Source organism: Cryptotermes secundus, unplaced genomic scaffold, assembly GCF_002891405.2.
Source record: "Cryptotermes secundus unplaced genomic scaffold, Csec_1.0 scaffold2516, whole genome shotgun sequence".
NCBI lineage: Eukaryota > Metazoa > Arthropoda > Insecta > Blattodea > Kalotermitidae > Cryptotermes > Cryptotermes secundus.
This window is the reverse complement of record NW_019721805.1, coordinates 592,566-609,409: the sequence shown is the minus strand read 5'-3', so window position 1 is coordinate 609,409 and position 16,844 is coordinate 592,566. Positions and strand designations below refer to the sequence as shown.

Here is a 16,844-nt window from a genome sequence, read left to right as displayed (position 1 = left end):
GTTAATTTCCTCATGTTCGCCATCCGTTGTACCGAGTTTAGCATTCTGTTAGGTATTTGTACCCCTTGGTTGAGGCATTATGCTACAAGCCGGAAGGTCGCGGGTTGGATTCCCGAAACGATCATTGGATATTTTTCAATTGACCTAATCCTTCCAGCCGCACTATGGCCCTGGGGTCGACTCAGCCTCTAACAGAAATGAGTACCAGAAATATTCCTGGGGGTAAAGGGCGGCCGGCGCATAAGGCTGACAACCTTACCGCCATCTGTGAGCCGATTGTCTAGATAATATGGGAGCCTCAACATCTCACAACCCTATGGGCCTCCACGGCCTGTTACAGGGATACCTTTACTTTTATTTTGTTTTACTTTACTACGACATGAAGACGTGTGGGGTAGTGGAGGTATTCTTTACCCCAGCGCTAGCTGGAGGTGAGTGGTTAGCTTCACGTTCAGGCCGCTTTACCCCTGTGGGAAGAACCTCCCCTACCTATTTGGTAGGAGATTATGTGGGCCCCACAGCTGGTCCGGGCGCTGTAGAGTAACGAAAACTCTCTTGATCCTGTGGGGAATCGAACCCCGGCCGTGCAGCCCGTAGCCCGTCGCTATACCGACTGAGCTATCCCGGCTGCCGTGTTAGAGAAGGGACTAATATGAAGGCAGTGTTTTGTTCGAAACAAGCACCGAACAAGATATTGATATTTGTCCTCCTTCACTCTCTGCTTATTCTCCAGTGACATTCATGGCACGGAACTCAATCAACTGGTTGCAGCATTCTCACGCTGAAACAGTGCAACCGAACTGAGGTTTCGCCACTTCCGGTTCTGTTCAGAGAATTATCCAAGCGTCTTTCTCGCTTACCGATTTGAGGCTTTTCGCTGAGTTAACTAAATAAACGTGACATTTGTTTCTGCGCCTAATTAATTAAGCATTACGTCATGAAGACGTATGCGGGAGTGGAGGTATAGCTCCACCATTCTTGAAGACGCCACTAGATGGAGGTGAGTGGTGAGGGTCACGCCCCGGCCGCTTTACCCAAGTGGAAAGAACTTCCGCTGCCTATTGAGTAGGAGACTGCGTGGGCAGCAGAGCTGGTCTGGACGCCGTGGAGGAAAGTCTCTTGCCCCTTCCGAGAATTGAACGTCGGTCGCCCAGCCGGCAATCCGTCGTTATATCCACCGCGCTATACCGACTGTACCTAAGTAACGCGACCCTTAAGAATGATTCAAACCGAAAATGTGATGGGATTTTAGTGCAGGTTTACCGTGCCTATCTGGTTGTTGTTGTCAGGCAGTTCGGGCGCTGCTACTTGCGGACGGACGGACAAGAGGAAATCAACAGGTGGTTCTGAAGGGCACCTAACAAGGTCCGTGAATCTGGCTTGATACTAACGGCCCTCTCTTGCGCCGTAACAAGCGTGCAGGAGGGAAATGGTGACGCAGGTGCCCCCGACCTCTCCCAAAGCAAAGTGTCCCGTGACGTTCTGGTCCTGTGGAGGTGTGATCACTCGCTGCTGTGCGAGGGCACACTTGTGTGGGAATTAGTGCATCGTTCTTTGGCCAAACGGGATAAATATGCATATTGAAGTGATAATTCGAAATAATTCTGTGGTAACAGGGTGTCCCATCCGTGGCTTCTGTCAGCGCTTAAAGAGTTCCCTGTCACGGAACTCGAAGGCTGCTTGATCATAACCAAATTCTAATATTACAAGCCGAGATGCAGTTTTGTCAGCCTGAAATTTTTCTTTCTTTCTTTACCAGTGCGGTGTTTGTGACTTCCTGGCCATTGCATTTACATGACGGTTTCGCCTCGAAATATTCTGCGCTGTGGTGAAACCAAATTCGCTAGGAAACACAGAATTAGGTTCCATTTGCACATTGCAACCCTATGAAGTCATCTGGAGCCGTGTTTTGACAACGTAGTCGTCTCTGAAATCCTCTTGGCCTTAAACAGGAGCCACGAATGCAACATTGTGCCCTGCATAATCCATAGGACTTCGGCAGCCTATGAAATAAGAAGGCGAAAAATTAAAATTGAAAATAATTTACTGTATTATACCTAAATTAACAGCAGGAAGGTACCGAGCAGATTGGCATAGCGGTAACGCTTTAGACTCGCATTCGGAAGGTTCTGGGTTCGGATCTCAGCCCAGATATCTCGTATGCTGATTTTCGTGGTTTTATTCAAACTTTCCAGGCAAATGAGCTGTAGCCTCGCAGTGAATGTAGCGCCCAGTGATCTGGAGATCGTTACGTTACAAAGTTACTAGATCTTGTTCTTAACGTGAGATGGGATCTCCTGAATTCCATACCGAGCTCTCACTAAACACACAGGGCGTTTCTTTCGTAAGGGTTCCTACTCGAGGGGTGACGTACCCTTGAAGAAGTGTTTACAAATTACTACATGTAGAGTAAGATTTTCTGGGTTGTAACGCCGTGTAGTTGAGAGACGAACGTTCNAGTCGCCTTCTGCAGTGTGATTATGCTCTAGACAGATCACCAGCAGCGGTGCAAAGTGTGAACTGGACACAGCTTGAAGTTGCGTCGTCACCGAAGCCGTGCGAAATTTCAGGTTTGGTTATTCTTGGCTTATCGAATGTTACGTGGTGATCTCTGAATTATCATTAATTGGAGAATGGTTTCGAAGTAAGTGTTGTCATCTGTTTTAGGGTACCAGAGCACCGCATATCTCGACGGGTCGACAAATACCACAGATGATTCAGTTACAATAGCCAGACTTATACCCTGAAGATGGTGGCGACACATTCCTCCGAATCAGCTGTAAACATGTACCAGAAGAGAACACCGGCGAGTGATATTCATGTGTTGTGGCGAATTATAGAACGGCGCGTAACCGCTTCATGGACACTACCGAGTATACTCGTTGCCTGTGGCCATCTGAATTACTCACCATAAAGAGCGCCTTCATAATTTGTTCTCTTTGCCAAATATTATTAAGCTCGTCAAATCACGAAAGATGGAATGGGAGGGGCGTGTAGCACGCATGGGAAGAAGATAATTGCATAGGAAATGATGGTTGTGAAGGGCTAAGGAAGGAAATTACTTGAAAGACCTAATTGTAGATGGGTGGGTGATNTTCATTCATTCATTTATTTTAAAATTCCATGAATCCTCTCTGGTCACAATGTGGCTAGGATGTAGAACATGTCAGATTACTATATGTACTGCAATAACCAATGCGGGTAAATAGTTATCATTGTCACGATCGTGCTGTAAAAACTAAATCATAATATATATAATTTGATAGCAGTCTAAAATATACAATTCATAAAATATTATTGTTAATACCTTGTATTTAGTATTAGTTGTTAAAAAAATTCTTATACAAAATGGAAGTTAAATTAACCATTTAAATAGCAGATGGACTATATATCCTTGTCTTCAGTATACTGATAATATTCATTCAGTGAGTAAAAAGAATGTTGACATAAGAACCTCTTCAGTGTAGATTTAAAACTTTTAACTTTATTAGCTAAGGTCTTTATTGACTGAGGGAGGTGATTGTACACTTTGAAATGAGTCTGAAATTATGGTGGGAGTGTGTGGACTATATTCATTTGGCTGACCATAGAGACAAGTGGCAGGCTCTTGTAAACACGTTTATGAACCTTCTGAATTTGTTGATAGCTGAGCAGCTACAAGCTTCTCGAGAAAGATTCTCCTCTTTGGAAGTATGAGTAAATAAGACGGGCTGCTGTGAACAAGGTAATGAACCATGGGGTTCCATAAAATGCAGGTGATTTGTATACTAACTGAGAAACTATTGCCTCAAGAAGGAGTGGTGTCAGTCTCCTCAAGATTCACGGAACGTGCATGAAATGAAATGTGACTGAGTGTACACAGGGTATGTCGGTTATGTGTGAAGTTCTCCAGCCTGTCAGACTGCTTCAACCTCGAGCAGAAATGGCTTTTTCAGAACTGGTTTAGTAGAGCAGCCCCGGGAATACCCAACACATACGGTGATCAGGGCTGGAAATGAGGGTAGATGAGCGTGGACACCGTCTGGTTTTTTTCAGGGCGCTTCATTTTCAGCAAGATATTTCCAGGGCCCCCCTCCTCGACCCGTATTTGCAGCCTCCCTTTTTAAACCATGTCTCCCCTGACTCCACCACCAAGAATAAAACGTCAGTGGCTCGCACTTTACGGCTGCCCAGGTGACCGGGGTGCAGTCCAATAACCTGCCCTCCCTACAAATGCAAATCATGTAATAGGAAAGAACTCAAATTTGTGATATTAATTTTTGAAATGTGTTTTGTTTAGCTGATTTTTGTATTGAGTTCATGTTTTCATTTGTCAATAAATATCTGTAAGGGTGTGTAATTACTGCTTTACTTAGCTTTCCTGTATTTTCTTTGTCGGTTTTAGTAGTTATAGGGCATGGAATGGTTTGTAGAACAATATTGCGCTTGGGGTAAATATGGGTTCGATTTATGACGGCTCTCCAGGAAGCCTAGCAGCTCCGACCATTTTAACGAAAACGCACGGTAACGTTTACTCACTTTCGTTGAATTAACGTAACACAAACCGTTACTAATTTGCTGCGAAACTGATAGTCGTCAGCAAATTCTCCGCGCTGTATGGGACCCAAAGGGTCAATAAATTCTTCCCAAAAGCTCGAAAACCACATCAGTTCCATTCCACGTTTATCACAAGGACGTAAAATTATTGAATTCAACAGTTTACGCCCCTCAACCCCATAATTAAATTGTGCTATGTGTGTTCTGATGCCGGTCACGGTAGCCGAGCGGTCTGAGGCATGCACTGTCTTCGCTCGCTCGGAAGCCGGGATCGTGGGTTCGAATGCCACTCAGGGCATGGATGTTTGTGTGCGTTTTTTCTGTGTTTGTCTGCAGGTAGAGGCCTTGCGACGAGCTGATCACTCGCCCAAGGAGTCCTACCGAATGTGTTAGATCTAGTAAACCGGAGTGAAAGGAGAGTTTCATGGAGGTAGGCCTAGGCCCAAATTGGGGCTGTAGCGCCACAGAAAAAAAAGAAGTGTGTTCTGATAGATGACTGGCGGTTTTCAGTACAGAGTCCACTTGACGCAGCTGCTGTGGAGTTACACCGAACAATTCGACTCAGCAACCGAATCTGGTTAACATAATACAAATCTCTGCCGCTAGATTGCGGGTAACTAGCGACCCGTTCACCGATGTGTCGTCGAAACTCCCGTAGAGCGCGTGTGAGAGCGAAAGGATGGAAGGAGTGATGTTATCGGTCTTATCCTAGCAGGATGCAGGTTTGAATGTAAAGGCAGGCCTGTAGCGTTAACGCTCTAGACTTTATTAGCGATGTGTCCTGTTCGAATCCAACCCGGCACACCTCCGGAGAAGGCGAGGACCGCTTCCTCCCAAATTCTCTCCAATTCGTCTGTCGTCCTATCGCAGGACGTCAGCTTCTGAGTGCGCCGTTAAATGTGGAACAGCAGCACTCACTCATCCTCAGTCCGGTCGTGTCGTTTTGTGTTTATTTGAGGACGCTGTTTAATTGCAGTGGATCGGAAAGAGACAGGCTCAGGTGGTATGGACTGGATTCATCTGGCTCGGGATAAGGACCAGTGTCGAGTTCTTGTGAACGTGGTTAATGAACCTTCGGCTTACATAAAATGTTGGGAAATTCTTCAGCAGCTAAGCGACTGGTAGCTTTTAAAGGACTCACCTCTATGTAGTTAATTTCAACTCCATTTTAAATGTAGCATTATGGTGAGCGGCGAATGGAAATGGATTTGGAAGGAGTCTCTCGAGGCCGAATTTATTATGAGCTATGTGCTGCATCACATTCCCAAATTATAAAAACAAGATAAAACATGGAGAGGTTTTGTTGTTCTTACTACAGGAGCTCCTCGCTGTGGCAGTTCAAGTAAGGGCCCTGCCTCAACCCGAACCCATGCGGACGGACAGCTGAGTAGAGGGGGGCACTCACACTGTGTGGGCGGAATGCAGAATGTATGTTAAAGCAGGCTGTGCATGCAGTTAGTTACCGCTGTATTCGGAAGGGATATTGAGGCTGTACGCGCTTCCCGCCAGACACTTTCACTTGACCGCCACAGCTCGATTTCAGAGCACAGAAACACCGAACTGAAAACTATGCTTTCTTTTCATTTCCGTAAATGGGGGTGCCTCTTACGCCTGTAAAACACGGCTCCATGCAGTTAGCGTAGCGGTAACGCCCTAGTCATTCTGGAGGTGCTCGGCTCCAATATCGACCGGAACACCAGCCGCCCCGAGGTTTCCGTGGTTTTCCTCAGTCCTAGGCAAATTCCAGGGTAATAACTCTGCTAGCTCACGACGGCTTCCTACTAAATCCTTTGCAATGCATTTCTTAATCGACAGTGACAGTGTGGACAGTGACAGCGTCATTAAATAAGTAACCGACATGTCTGTAGAACCTGTTCGGAACTCAGAGGAGGATGGGAAGAACACGGACTGCGCGTGCGCCATGCCCCAGCCGCCAAGGACATTCACAAGCGTTCACAAGCGAGCTGGCTGACTGCGCAGATGTGTGTTGTTGCCGAGATGCGCTGAACCTGGCGGCAGTGTAGTGTGTTGGGGGCCAGCGCGAGGAGGCGGCGGAAGTGCGTCCCTTTTGTCCGCCCGTGTCGAGCAGCTGATTGAAACGTGTGCGATGTTGTGCCTTCCGTTTCGTCAAGTAACTTCGCGACAGTGCGGAATTTTGACGCAAGTGAAGATATTCATTGATTGTTTTTAAAACACAACATGTAGAGTATCAAGTGGACCGCAGTGTATTTACTTTCTTTTTCTTTGTATTATTTATTTTGTCTGCTTGCAGTCTGACAAGGCACTGCCGGTCTCGCAGTTCCAGGCAATATGTCTGTTATGCTTCGACAGAATCATTGGTGCTTTGTTCGGAAAGTGAACGGCCTTTCGTACGTCGAGATGTAATACCCGCGTTCAAAAATAGGTTTTTAGTGTTACCGACACATTGACTCAACCCCCAAAATGTAATGACACAAATTGGAGCAACAGCCGTTTCTTCAAAGGAGGGTGCCCCTCAAAACACACGCCGTACGGCTATTATGAAACGGATAATGCGACGGTACAACATCACCTTTTGTTTTGTTTTAACGTGTGCGCTGATCCTCATTACGTTGTGGATAATGAATGAAGACGCTGGGGGTGGCAACGCTGGCGGTTTACTTTACCGCGTCGCGGCGCCCATCTTATCGTTGGGGGGTGTCGGTAACATGAGTGACGCCAACGGTAACGGCATCTCCTGTTACGATGATGAAGGTAGCAATACCGTAGACGAAATCAGCTCTTCTGCGTCTCCTTCGCCACCGAGAGGAAAGTGTATTTTTTTTCACGAAACATCTTGTGCTTCGAGTGTGCACGGTGAAATTGTGTTGACTGCGAGACAAGCGTGCGCAGTTGAATCAGCTGCCAAAATGAACCCCGACTTGGAAGTGTATTTATTGTTCACTTCTCCCATTCATTTAGGAAATTCCACGGCGAAGAACAAGGTCCTAACTCAGTTGTTATCGTATCCAAATGTTCATATAAGGCACCTTAATTTCGAGAGATATTTCATGGGTTCGCCGCTGCAAGAATGGTACAAGGGTGGGGCTCTGAAAGCCAGCAGATGGCCCAGGTCCCACGCTAGCGACGCCCTGCGCTTCCTGACGCTCTGGAAGTACGGAGGGACGTACTTAGACTTGGACGTCGTCGTCACGAGGTAAATCCAAGCACTGAAACAACTGGGATAAAATCGCCTGTGGTGGCGAGCAGAGGGTGCAGTTTCCTCTCGTCCCAGCGTTCTCTGGTTCATGTAGTGGAGCTGACTGTGCTGTTTCTCTTGAGCTTCTCTGGAATGATGATCACTCTCATTTTGGAGCCGGTATAGGTACGAATCTAGGTTCGATTTCCTGTAGGAGCAGAAATTTATATTTTCTCCACAACGACCAGCCCGGCCCAGGGCCCACCCAGTGTCCCATTCATGACTTCCGGGTGGCTCTTTCCCTATAGTGTCGAGGTTAATAATCCCTGGAGTAACACATTTACTCTTGCGTGTCTGGCAGGGTGCTTAATTATGCCAGGGGAAACTGGGAGTAATTGCTTTACGTCAAAGCCCTTGCATGACCCCACAACTCCCTCCAGAAAGCTTCAAGGCCTCCCTCCTGCGGCTTGAATAAAGCGGTGCGGCCTCTTCTCTTCTTAGGCCCCCCATACACACACAGTTTGGCCTCCCGTTCGGCGTGCACAGTTCAAGGCTAAAAGGCAAAACTGGCCGGCCGGCCAATCGTTTGGAAACCCGCCAGTCCGTCAGTTCTACCTGCAGGTCGATCGGCAGGCCAAACTGTGTGTGTATGGGGGGCCTTAACGTTTGGACTCGGTAGTGTCTTTAGACTTGCCCGACGTCGCGCAGGCAGTGTTGCTCTGGCGACCCCAGAAATAGAAACAGACATGTGGTGTGAGATGCGTGAGCGCAGGTATCCCTGCGGAGCCTCATGGCAGCCGGAACTGGCAGTACAATTGCCACGAGGCATCAGTACGGTGTCTCACATAAATACATTACCTCGGGTTTTTGTTAGTCAGAACACGAGGATTCTTCAGCAAACCAGATAGTCTAGTGAATATATACAAAATCGATTGATACCTCACAGAAAACACCGTGTCCTCATTACGAAGACCATCCAGTTAATGTTGTATAGGGAAACAGTCGCTGTTTGTTGTGAGAATCATAAGAAATGCAGAAACGCCCTGTGAGGGCGAAGTGCAGAGTTTCTGATAATTAACTCGGGTGTGCTCTTAACGGGTAATCTTCGTTTAAAATAAGAACAAAAGAAAGTGGCGTTGAACTGGAAAGAACCTCTTATTGTTCCTGGTTACGAAATCAGAGATAAAACTTTAAGTTTAATTTGCTGATAATCACGAAATATAGATAAAACTGTCAAGTTGCTAATTATGATATCAGAGATAAAACTGTAAGTTTAATTTGCTGATAATCACGAAATAGAGATAAAACTGTCAGTTTGCTGATCAGGCTTTTCAGCTTCGTATCGAGTTCCATGGATGTCAAACTTGACAGTCGCTTTGGCGTTACCAGGAACTCCCTTCTTTAACGGAACCTGTGCTGCTACTGCACCGTAACCTCAACCAACTGAATCCAGTCCACGCTGTCTGTCACACTATATTTAAATTGGTTTTTAATATTATCCTCCCATCCACACCGGGGGTTTCCAAGCGGCCTCCCCGGTTTTGCCAGTAATATCTTACCCTAAGGTCATCGTATTCGGCGAGGGGTGCAGGTTATGAAGCTACTTCGGGGCTGATACTGCTCCAGCAGCGCGCCGTATCATGCATGGTTTGCTCTGAAAGTTGAGGCGTTATGTTCGAAACGTCGGGCGCTCCGCATAGACACTGACGTGAGAACCTCAGACCCGACGGTTTGTGTGTTGTTTTGCTCTGAAATGCGCAGTGAGGAACCGGACCGGACAGCGTGGGGATGTTCTGAGGAGGCCTGCGGGCGGGGGATTGTCACCACGACAGGGGCACAGCAAGTTAAGCCTAGGTCTCTATGCCCCAAGACGAGATCTGAACCCTGGATCGCCACTCTCGAAGCGGATCAACAGGGAGCGCGTGCTCAGTTAAAAGTTTATCCTTCTTGGATGTCAAACCATGTTGTCCGGGAAGTTTCCCGACGTTTCGGAGAAACGTGCTGCCTCCACATTTACGGTAGAAGAGTACGTGAAAGTACGGAGCTATGCGTGGCCTTTCCATGAGAGCCCAAAGTGCCAACAAACTGCCCTTCGCGTGTCGGTCTGGTTTGCTTTATGCTCGGACGCTACGGTCTCTGTGATGACTGTTTCACACGGTGTTTGTGTTCTGGAGAGCAGGCAAGAGCTGCTTGCACAATTTTGCTTTTCTCGCTACATACAGAACATAGCAAGGAGGGTGGGATGGAACAGACAACAGCACGCATGGAAGAGGAGATTTGCGTGTCAAGTTTGGTTAGGAAACTCTGAAGAAAAGAGAACCAATCCAATAGCAACCGGGGGTAAAGCGGCTAGTACCGAGGTCAAGAATACGTGGATCTATACATCCCCTCCCCCATACGTCTTCATGGCACAGTTAGTTAAGCACGGGGACAACTTTACATTTTTGCGCTGAAGAAAAGAGTTTGAAGACCTAGGTTTAGATTGGAGGATAATATTAAAATGGGTAGTAAACTAATTGGTTGGGACGATGTGGCTCTGGATGTGAACCTGTGGAGGGCTGTTGTGAACGCGGTGCTGAACCTTCGGGTTTACATCCTGAATAGCTGAGGAGGCATCAGCTTTTCAAGCAGGATTCTGCGAGTTGGGAAGGAAGGCTTGACGGGTTTGGCCGAGTCTACCGACTTGCCCTGCAGGAGGTGTGGGTCACTCCTGATACTCGTAACTCCATAAGAAGGAAGTCACGTGCTGAGAGCACAGCACGGATATACTACCGAGCCTGAAAACATCAGGTTTAGACCATAACTGCCTGCAGCAGAGCCCTTCGTGGCTGACAGTCGCTCAGTTGGTCAAGAAGTTCACCGTATTTTGATTCCGGTGTTAAATAACCACAGGACTTTATCCTGAGCCAGATGAATCCAGTCCGGATCCTCATACCGTTTTCCCTTAAGATATACTTTAATATTATCATCCTTTGTACGCCTGTCACCAAAATGGCCCCATTCCCGTCTCCTTTTCCAATTAAACTTCTGTGTGCGTTTCTCTGTGCCCCCATGTGTGCTACATGTTGTGCCCATTGGCCGTCCTAATATTTCGTGACTCTCCTCCCCACTATGCAGTTCTGCGCATCCTCGTGTCACTTGCCTTAGGCCCAAAATAACCCTCGATATCCCCCGTCCCCCTTAGAGCGCGTAATAGAAGGGCTAATGGACAGAGGACTATTGTTAGGCTGTAGGCTGGTTTCGTATACCCGGATGTTTCGCGTGTACGTGTTGTCTTCGCAGTGTGTTGCTCTGCAAGACTTCACGGTGTCACAGTTCAGCAGACCAGGGCCTGAACTCGTGGACTGGGACATTTTCAGATGGAGAACTGTACTGAAGTTGGCGTGGATAGGGAACTGTCGTGGCCTACTTTAAGGTGCTATGAACGCATAGCTCTGCAGAAATAAGGGGTGGTTCAGCCTGGCTGTCTTCATCTGCTTGAGGGTAGTGTCACGGAGGGAGCAGTCAGATGTCACGTTCTGCGGCCTGATATTCATATGCAAAGTGAAACCTGTTTGTGAGTTGAACACAGGGGTCAGGTTGCACTTGCTAACTGAAACACATGAACACACGACGAGTATAGTAGAGGAAACCCTCTCAAATCCGGAGTAATTGTGGGGGGAGAAGCGATAATCCGGATTAGTGAAGCAAAAGATAGCCCTAAAAAACTTAAAACACAAATAAATGGAAAATTTAATGAGCAGTGCTGATATAAGCAACAAATATCACCGTAGAGCCTTCATTCACAAACTATAAAAAGACAGTACATTTATTCATCGATACAAGACCTAGAAGTTTTACATGTTTTTGAACGTCATAATGCAGGTTTTAAGAAACCGTCTGAACAGACAAGTAACTCATTTACCTGCCTAAAAGCCATGCGTCTTTTAAAGCATGTACTCAGCTGTGAACCGGTATAGCGACTGGCTAGGGCTGGACGGCCGAGGGGTCGGAGCTCGAGCCCGGGTAGGATCAAGAATTTTCTCCACGTCGTCCAGACAGGTTCTCGGGCCCACCCAGTCTCCTATCCGATGGGTACCGGGGGTCCTTCCCCCGAGGGTATAGCGGCCGGGACGTGAAGTAGTGCCTAAGTCAAGAACACGTGGATCTATACATCCACTCCCCAATACGTGTTCATGGCGCAGTGCCTAATTAGCTAAGCACTCAACTGTGAACAGGGTGTTTCATATTTCGTTCCGGATTATCCGACATGCGGGTCAACTGTAACCGGATTAGCGAGCTTGTCTGTAGATGGGCGTCCGAAGTGGCGCATGCGCGCCTCGCGGAAGCTGGTGACAAGAATGCAGCTTGTGTCACTGTCATGTCGCCGTGCGAGAAACCAGAAATCGATCATATGGTCATGATATTTCCCACCCCTTACCGTGTTCATAAACAGCCACTGTTGAACCCTATCCGGAGCCAGGTGAATCCATTTTGATATTGTGGGGGTGAAGAACGTCTTTGGGGGCGTGTCATCAGATTGTGACGTAGTTCGTTACGTCACCATTAGAAAGCTGCTACACTGCATGTTCGTGAAGCAATGAGAACCACAATCGCTGTGCTTCCGCAAGGCGCAACGCACCCTCCGAGAGATCACGTGCACACTGTAAGCACCGCAGGGGTTTCTCTGCCTTGTTCTGCAGTCTACTCGTGTTTCCCATGTGCTGAACGTCTCTCCGCTTCCCTTTGCTACGGATACTGTCCTCCTGTGATGAGAGGGCGAGCACAATTTCAGAGGGGCGACTATGAAGAGTACAATCTGAGATATAGCGCTCCCGACGTTTCGGAGAAACGTACTTCCTCCATGTTTAGGGTCGAAGAGTAAGCCAAGCAAGAAACAAGCCGCACGGAGAATTCACTTTTACTCCGAAGATGGAGGCAGCGTGTTCCCCGGACCAGACAGTAGGGGAAGCGCCTTCTCTTCGTTGTGCGACTTTGCCGTACCGTGATGTAGCTGCTGCTTGCCTAGACTTGTGTGCGAGAGGTACTCGGTTAGAATCTTAGTCTGGACATCAGCTATCCCCACTGAGGTATTTTCATAGTTTTCCTCATTCTCTCCAAGCAAATTCTGGGATTCATCGAACATGCAACGGCCGCTTCCTTTCAAACCCTTTCCAGTTCATCAGTTCATCTCAGGAGGAAAGATCAGTGTTACGGGAGGTCATAGTGTCGGTCATTCCACGCGTATTTATCCGTCTGCCCTATTCCGAACGGTTTCCGAGATAGAGCTATTTCACTGTACAGTTCCAAAACTGTTGATAAGAAAGTGATATTACGTACTGTTTCTAATACCGGTATTTATTGTTCTAGTGACAAAGTTGGTACAGTTTACCCAGTATAATACATTTCAGAAAATTCCACCGTCAACATCAATGCACTTTGCAACCCGTTTGAGGACATGGCGTGTTGCTCGTCTGTACAGTGAAACAGCTGTATCTCTGAAACCGTTCGGAACAGGACACATGTACACATATACACTTTTTTGCTTAGAATGACCGATAGCATGACTCCCAGAATACAGTCCCTTCCTCCTGGGGACACTCTGTATAGCTTAGAGTACTCAGGACGTCGTAAGACAAGCGAGAGATCTGGAGACGAGTAAGATGGGTCCGTGACGGCGTCACCGTTAGGTTTGTACTGATCTGTGGTTTAGCGTGGCTTCAGCAAGCTGTGGTTGCGACAGGAGGAAAATCACACGACTGTAATGTGGGACATTGTTCAGGGTGTGGGGCGTGTTGAAACTGTTTCCGTCATCAGGTTTAAGGAGGGGGTTGGCAAGGTTCCTAGTGAGCTGGGCTCGTTAGAAGGAGTTGGTTTCGGTCGCTGTATGTTCAGGAATGTGATCACACAGGCCAGCTCTCTAAGAAACCGTGTATTTCGTTGAAAGTCACTTAACCTCCGTCGTCAGCCAGGACTGGTTCTGCTTCATGCTGGTTGCTTGGCGTGTTTTTCAACCCTGAAGCTGGAGGTGAGATGTTGCTCCGAAACATCGCGTTGCTTTCAACGGACCACACGGCGTTATATCCCAGAACACGTCCACCGCTGTGAGAACCCCAAAACATAAACAGCCGCTGTTTTTGTGAGAATCAAGCGGAAGACATAAATACACTGTGTGGACAGAATGCAGAGTTTTGGTCTGGTTAAAACAGGCGGTACGTATAGTTACCAGTGTGTTTTAAAGGTCCAATTGCTATGCCTGCACTGCACGAAACGCATCGAAGAAACGTCAGAACTACGCCAGGCTGATAATGTAACATTCATGTTATAACCAACACATGTTTCGATCAAATGTTGATCATCATCGGGTGGACATATTTGCAGAAACAGTCACAGCCAGACACAACTAACTACGTATTGTGTTTCTGGTGGGCGGGACATGCTGCGTGGCACATGCCCGCGGATCAGAACTGTATGATACATACATACATACATAACTCGGCGTAATTACCAGCAGCGCATGTGAATGCTTCAGAGAGAACCTTCCGAAGCTAATCTGGCCGCGCCGCCGCGCCGCACCGCCGCGCCGCCGCGCCGTCAGGTTCCACACACAAAGACTGTATTACGGTAAACCCTCAATAAGCCGGGTTAACCGAGGGGGGTGAGGTCATGAAGCGAAAGGTATCCCTAAAAGGGGAATAAAAGGGAAAATCTAATGAGACAAGCAGTGCTGATCAAAATAAATAAAAATATATATCACTGTAGAGCCTTTATTTAAAAACTATAGAAAGTCGATGAATTTATTCATGGGTAGAAGACCCTGAAGTTGCACTTGTTTCTGAACGTAATCATGCAGGTCTGAAGAGACTGTCGTCACACAGAATTACAGGGTTTCTGGACTTTTTCCATCGTCCGGAATTCTAGGTAACAGAGGACACGACGTTTCGGAAACTGGATCTGTTTCCGTCTTCAGATGAGAAAGGAAGACACCTGCTCAGTTGGGCCTCAGAGCTAGAATTCCGGACGATGAAAAAGGCCCCCAAACCCCGTAATTCTGTGTGTCATCCACCATCATCAGAACCCTTTAGAATCTGCTTGTCAAGTTGTGTTTCAACAGACAAGTGACATATCTGCCTTCCTAAATGCCAAGTGTCTTTTTAAGTATGTACTCAGCTGTTATCAGCATTTTTCATTTTTCGATCCTGATTAGTGAGCGTCTAGTGTACAACAACCCCCAGAATTCTGATGAACACTGAATGTTGTGTAATGGAACTCCCTCCAGGACCGCCCATAACACGATGGGCAGTGAACCTTGAGGTCGTGTCAAATGTTGGGACATTCTCGAGTGGCCGAGTGAACTTTGGCTCCTGAAGAAGGACTTGGGTCCATCCTGCAGTCAAAGAAATGAAACTCCACTGGCCCATGCATTGATCTGTTCCCTTGTAAATATTCACCTGATGATGACCAATGTTTCATCGAAACACATCGTGATTTTAAGAGAAATAATATCTCTTAGTTGGTTATAAGTGACACACCACCCGTGGATGCTGTGTAGACGGATAATGAAACACAATATAACGAAAAATTTCTCTCTTGTGTGATATAACGGCGTGTAGTCCTTTGAAAGTCAACCGAAGTTTCGGAGGAGTGTGTCGTGTGCATCTTCAGGGTCGAGGAATAAACCAGAACAGTGTTTTTCACGCTGGTTCTTTGCCTGGCTTGTTCTCCGACCCTGAAGATGTACGCGAATGTTCCTCCGAAACGTCGGTAGACTTTCAGCGCACTACACGGCGTTTCGTAACCCCCTGTGCATGGTAACTGTTTACCCGTATCTGGAAACGAGCCAGGATACTTCGGTATGCAGTAATGTTATTGTGGAGGCATTTGCTTGACCAGTTGGACATAGCAGTGAGCCTTTGCCGTTCCACAAAAGGCGAAAATCGTCTAGACGAGCTGAGCGATTATCAGCTTATCGAAAGTCCTCTCTCCTCCATGGAATTAATATATTCTCTTCAGAGTCCGAGTTCGATGCCCAGCAGATTTCGTTTTCATATCTTGACTAGGGAACGCAACAGAGCAGAGAATATCTTGAGAAGTCAACAGGTGCGAATGTGGTCAAGACCCCCCCCCCACCCGCATTTTATGGCTCCAGATCCTTTCGTTTCCGTTCCCGTGCGCCAGGGTTCGCCGCTGGTCTCCGTTCTGAGCCAAACCAATGTAGCACGCACTCAAACTCAATTTCTGTGTGACCCGTTTTAATATTATTCTCCTCTGTGTGCGTCTGGAGCTTGGATATCTCAGTCAGTATAGCAGTGGGCTACGGGCTAGACTTCCGGGGTTCTCTTCCTGGCAGGGGCAGGAAATTTCTTTCTTCTACAGAACGTCCAGACCGGCTCTGGGGCCCATCCAGTGGGTATGGGGGTGGGGATTTGAAGCTGTCCACTCACCTCAATATAGTACTAAGGTTAAGAATGGTGGAGTTCCACCACCACTCACCCATACGCCCTCATAGCATGGTGCGTAAGTAAGTGCAGGAAAACCAATGTGTACGTCTAGAGCTTCAGAGTGGCCTGTTCATATTGGAATCTTGGTATAATTCCTGCTCGTTATGCCACTGTAACAGGGAACAGGCCTGCGGTTTTGAAGCGCGACACATCCCGTCATCTGCCACCAATTTCCCGCCAGTTTGATCTGTGCAGAAGACGTCGCATTCTGTCCACTGAGGAGGGGAATCACGTGACCAGTTCCGTCACCGCTTGCCATTTTGAACGTCCATTGACCCTACCACTTGTTCGCAGGTTGCTGTCTTCTGGAATATGGCGCCATGCGGTCTGGTAGGTTGTTATCAGCGTTTCGGAGAAACCTCTTGCCTCTTACACCCTGAAAGTGGAGGCAGCTGGTTTCTCCGAAACGTTACAATCTGTGAACCAGACTAAACGGCGTCATATCCCACAAAAACGGTACTCTTTAGGCATGGCCGTCACCTTGGAGGACAGGCAAACCGGGCGTCTGCCCCAACCCGGATTTTTTAAAAAATGGGAATCGAAAAGAATTACAGAATATCAATACCAATTTTCAAAATTATAAACAAATTCTTCTATAGCGAATTCTCCATGGCTCTCAATAAATATAGGCTTAAAGGGCTAAGACGTAAGTTGAAAGCGAAATACCTCGC

General features: G+C 47.3%; 1 protein-coding gene across 1 annotated transcript in view; it reads left to right on the top strand.

The window, feature by feature from the left end:
* The first annotated feature begins 6,528 nt into the window (after positions 1-6,528).
* The window catches only part of LOC111861228 (lactosylceramide 4-alpha-galactosyltransferase), a 28,409-nt gene continuing 18,093 nt past the window's right edge, over positions 6,529-16,844 (top strand). Inside the window, exon 1 of the mRNA XM_023845623.2 lies at positions 6,529-7,711. Within this exon, the coding sequence (XP_023701391.1) occupies positions 6,984-7,711 (728 nt within the window). The 5' untranslated portion in view covers positions 6,529-6,983. The remainder of the gene's footprint in view (positions 7,712-16,844) is intronic.